The 5,415-nt window shown below is 54.1% G+C and overlaps 1 protein-coding gene across 1 annotated transcript; it reads right to left on the bottom strand.

Annotated features, from left to right (window-relative positions):
• Positions 1–2,936: 2,936 nt before the first annotated feature.
• Positions 2,937–5,009, bottom strand: LOC120920815 (calphotin-like). The gene has a single exon (XM_040333143.1). The coding sequence runs from the start codon at positions 5,007–5,009 to the stop codon at positions 2,937–2,939; it is 2,073 nt and encodes a 690-aa protein (XP_040189077.1).
• Between the last annotated feature and the right edge of the window lie 406 nt (positions 5,010–5,415).

The following is a 5,415-nucleotide window of genomic DNA, read 5'->3' as shown; positions in this document are numbered from 1 at the left end:
TTGTTGTCATTCCTATTGTGTCCGTGTTTAGTGACTACGAGATTTAAAGAGAGGGGGGTGGGGGGCTGCTCATCCCCTCTCAGGGGGTTAATGGGGCACTTAGGACCAGGCTCAGCGACAAATATGCCCCTTATCAGGCAGTCCTGATTAGATTACGGGTTTGTTGGTCCTCCTTGCACAATCCTGACTATTTCCTGGCCATGATAACGGCAATAAAGAGACCCTGTCACCGACCAAAAAACCTGAATCTGCTGGGCCTGCCGACACACAGCCATCCCATCCAGTGTTGCCAACCGCCCAGAGGCGTAGCTAGGGGGGTGCGGGGGGTGCGGTCCGCACCAGGTGACACCTGCTAGAGGGGTGACACCATCCCGTTTTTTATTTTTAGCTGACATGCCCAGCCTGCCCTGTGTAATCCCAGCCTGCCCTGTACCACCCCAGTCTGCTCTGTGCCACCCCAGCCTGCCCTTTACCACCCCAGCCTGCCATGTACCACCCCAGCCTGCTCTGTACCCCCCCAAACAGCCCTGTACCACCGCAGCCTGCCCTGTACCACCCAGCCTGCCCTGTGCCACCCCAGCCTGCCCTGTACCACCCCAGCCTGCCCTGTACAACCCCAAACTTTCCCATTCCCTGTGCCACCGTAACTTGCCCTGTACCACCCCAACCTGCCCTATGCCACCATAACTTGCCCTATACCACCCCAACCTGCCCAATGCCACCCTAACTTGCCCTGTATCACCCCAACCTTTTGCATGCCATCCCAACTTGCCCTATGCCACCCTAACTTGCACTATACCACCCCAACCTGCCCTATACCACCCTAAGTTGCCCTATACCACCCCAACCTGCCCTATGCAACCCTAACTTGCCCTATACCACCCCAAACAACCCTATATCACCCCAACATGCCCTATATCACCCCAACATGCCCTATACCACCCTAACCTGTCCTATACCACCTCCACTACACCAACCTGCCACTATACCACTCTATACTACCCTAACCTGCCACTATACTGCCCTATACTCTCATTTACAGGGGCTGGTTTGGGGTGCGCCCCGTGCCCGTGCGCTGCCTGCTTGGTGCTGGGCAGCCTAGACAGAGGGGGGTGACACCATGTTTTACCGCACCGGGTGACACCAACCCTAGTGACGCCACTAAACATTTGCTGCGCCTCCTAATAGCAGGAGCAGCGTTACGACGAAAACGAGTTACGCAAACGACGTAAAAAACTACCGCCGGGCGCACGTACGTTTTGTGAATCGGCGTATCTAGGTAATTAGCATATTCTACGCCGACAACAACTGAAGCGCCCCTAGCGGCCAAAGTGATATTGCACACAATTCTACGCCGCCGCAATCAAGTTACGTCGGTGGAGGAAGCCTATTTTTTCAGCATGACTGCCTTTGTGAATCGGCGTAACGCTACGCGGGCGCGGAATTCAAATTACGGCTGCGTATCTGGAGGATACGCCGCCGCAAAAGGTACCTGAATCTACCCCACTGATCCCATCTAATACCGCCCCCCACCTCCGGGTCGGTCCGCTCCAGCTACCCCCCCCCCCCCCAAAGTGTAACCGGTGAGCGGTCCGGCTCTCAACCACAAAGGAACAAGGATGGGCGACCCCCACACTGAGGCCAAAGAAACGGGTGGCACAAGGAGTGACATCACATCCAAGATGGCGGCACCCAGCGGCAGTCTCGCGTCTTTTGTAGGTCTACGCGAGGCAAACGCAGAAAATACAATAAGGGGCAGATTCTCGTAGATCGCCGCGGCGCAACGTATCTCATTTACGTTACGCCGCCGCAAGTTTTACGGGCAAGTGCTTGATTCACAAAGCACTTGCCTCTAAAGTTGCGGTGGCGTAAATCCCCTGGCGCAAGCCCGCCTAATTCAAATGACCTGGGTAGGGGGCGTGGATCATTTAAATTAGGCGCGTTCCCGCGCCGATCGTACTGCGCATGCGCCGTCCCTAAAATTTCCCGACGTGCAAGGACATCATTGGTTTTGACGTTAACGTAAATGGCGTCCAGCGCCATTCACGGACGGCTTACGCAAACAACGTAAATTTTCAAATTTCCACGCGGGAACGACGGCCATACTTAACATTGACTGTGCCTCATATATCCAGGGGCAACCTTACGCGTCGCAAATCTAACGTAAACGTCGTAACTTCACTGCATCAACCGCGCGAGTACGTTCGGGAATTCGCGTATTTTGCTAATTTGCATACTCGATCGGGAAAACGACGGAGGCGACACCCAGCAGCGAAAAAAAAATTGCATTTAAGTTCCGACGGCGTGAGAGACTTACGCCTGTCGGATCTAATGGTTATCTATGCGTAACTGATTCTAAGAATCGGGCGCATAGATACGACGGCCCAGATTAGGACTTACGACGGTGCACATGGCGTTGCGCCGTCGTAAGCCCTTTCAGAATCTGGGCCTAAATGCTCAAATATTCTTATAGCAAGTTTTTATTTTTGGGCAGTTTTGGTAACTCTTTGTTGGCGCCCAAATCTTCTCCCAGCGCCGGAGACTCCTCGGCGGCAGTGAAAGGGTTAGCTGGCGCGGCAGAGGCGCTCATTTGCATTCCAATGTTTGGTTATTGATTACTTAAGCAAATAGCTTGTCTAATTAGTGAGATCCAGGCCTGCAGGGCTAACCTTTTATCAGATGCCCCCTCCTCGCTCGCCCCTCCCCCCCATTGCCCGGCGCAGAGTATCTGTTGCTGAGATGCTGCAGGACATGTCGCTTGTTGTGCTAATGATCAGATCACAAACAAATCACCATTAGCTAAATGCTGCCGTGTCTGAGGAGATTACACTTCTGCTTGGCTTACAAATAATTAGTTGGATCTTCTAGTGATTGTCTAGGGATGACCCCGAGACACGGGGGGGTCCGAGCCGAGAGCAGGCCAGTCCGCGCTCATGTCACCTGCCAAGGTGCTCATAGCAGCCTAAGGTGGTTGCAGGAACCATAGACACCAGGTGTGCAGGAGCCATAGGCACCAGGTTTGCAGGAACCATAGACGCCAGGTGTGCAGGAACCATAGGCACCATAGACACCAGGTGTGCAGGAACCATAGGCACCATAGACGCCAGGTGTGCAGGAACCATAGGCACCATAGACGCCAGGTGTGCAGGAACCATAGGCGCCAGGTGTGCAGGAACCATAGGCACCATAGACACCAGGTGTGCAGGAACCATAGGCACCATAGACACCAGGTGTGCAGGAACCATAGACACCAGGTGTGCAGGAACCATAGACGCCAGGTGTGCAGGAGCCATAGGCACCATAGACACCAGGTGTGCAGGAACCATAGACAGCAGGTGTGCAGGAACCATAGACAGCAGGTGTGCAGGAACCATAGACGCCAGGTGTGCAGGAACCATAGACGCCAGGTGTGCAGGAACCATAGGCACCATAGACACCAGGTGTGCAGGAACCATAGGCACCATAGACACCAGGTGTGCAGGAACCATAGGCACCATAGACACCAGGTGTGCAGGAACTATAGGCACCATAGACGCCAGGTGTGCAGGAACCATAGGCACCATAGACACCAGGTGTGCAGGAACCATAGGCACCATAGACACCAGGTGTGCAGGAACCATAGGCACCATAGACACCAGGTGTGCAGGAACCATAGACACCATAGACACCAGGTGTGCAGGAACCATAGGCACCATAGACACCAGGTGTGCAGGAACCATGGGCACCAGGTGTGCAGGAACCATAGACGCCAGGTGTGCAGTAACCATAGGCACCAGGTGTGCAGGAACCATAGGCACCAGGTGTGCAGGAACCATAGACACCAGGTGTGCAGGAACCATAGGCACCAGGTGTGCAGGAACCATAGGCACCAGGTGTGCAGGAACCATAGACACCAGGTGTGCAGGAACCATAGGCACCAGGTGTGCAGGAACCATAGACACCAGGTGTGCAGGAACCATAGACACCAGGTGTGCAGGAACCATAGGCACCATAGACACCAGGTGTGCAGGAACCATAGGCACCATAGACGCCAGGTGTGCAGGAACCATAGGCACCATAGACACCAGGTGTGCAGGAACCATAGGCACCATAGACACCAGGTGTGCAGGAACCATAGGCACCATAGACACCAGTTGTGCAGGAACCATAGGCACCACAGACACCAGGTGTGCAGGAACCGTAGGCACCATAGACACCAGGTGTGCAGGAACCATAGGCACCAGGTGTGCAGGAACCATAGACGCCAGGTGTGCAGGAACCATAGGCACCATAGACGCCAGGTGTGCAGGAACCATAGGCACCATAGACGCCAGGTGTGCAGGAACCATAGATGCCAGGTGTGCAGGAACCATAGGCACCATAGACACCAGGTGTGCAGGAACCATAGATGCCAGGTGTGCAGGAACCATAGGCATCATAGACACCAGGTGTGCAGGAACCATAGGCACCATAGACACCAGATGTGCAGGAACCATAGGCACCATAGACACCAGGTGTGCAGGAACCATAGGCACCATAGACACCAGGTGTGCAGGAAACATAGGCATCAGGTGTGCAGGAACCATAGGCACCATAGACACCAGGTGTGCAGGAACTATAGGCACCATAGACGCCAGGTGTGCAGGAACCATAGGCACCATAGACACCAGGTGTGGAGGAAAGATAGGCACCATAGACACCAGGTGTGCAGGAACCATAGACACCATAGACACCAGGTGTGCAGGAAGCATAGGCACCATAGATGCCAGGTGTGCAGGAACCATAGGCGCCATAGATGCCAGGTGTGCAGGAACCATAGGCACCATAGATGCCAGGTGTGCAGGAAACATAGGCACCAGGTGTGCAGGAACCATAGGCACCATAGACACCAGGTGTGCAGGAACTATAGGCACCATAGATGCCAGGTGTGCAGGAACCATAGGCACTGGATATGCAGGCACCATAGATGCTAGGTGTGCAGGAACCATAGGCACCATAGATGCCAGGTGTGCAGGAACCATAGGCGCCATAGATGCCAAGTGTGCAGGAACCATAGGCACCTCTCTGGGAACGCCCACTGACAACAATGGCTGGTGGGAGGGACCGGACTGACACCCACCCATCAAAGCGTTTTAATATTTGCATAACTCCTCCCAAGGACTGAGGGCTCATGAGAGGAGTACTGAGGCCAGGGGGAGGGGTCATAGTATGATTTCAGGAAGCTATGTACAGCCCTGTGCTGGCTCCTCCCACCAGCCATGATCTGCCTGCATTGCATAGAGAAGCACAGAGACCCGGTGATGATGTCGCCGGGACTAAAATAAGGAAATGTAATGAAAATGGAAAGACTTATTTATAAATGTCTTTATCATGTAGATGGGGGAGGGGGAACCAGGGAGGGCAAATCATGCTTCAGCTTTTGTATACATTTGTTGT

The sequence above is a fragment of the Rana temporaria genome, chromosome 13 (genome assembly GCF_905171775.1).
Source record: "Rana temporaria chromosome 13, aRanTem1.1, whole genome shotgun sequence".
NCBI lineage: Eukaryota > Metazoa > Chordata > Amphibia > Anura > Ranidae > Rana > Rana temporaria.
Note: the sequence above shows the minus strand (reverse complement) of the source record. Positions and strands in the feature narration are given on the sequence as shown.

Coding starts and splice junctions, on each gene's coding strand:
- LOC120920815 (XM_040333143.1), bottom strand. CDS start 5,009: ATGGCGCCTATGGTTCCTGCACACCTGGCATCTATGGTGCCTATGGTT.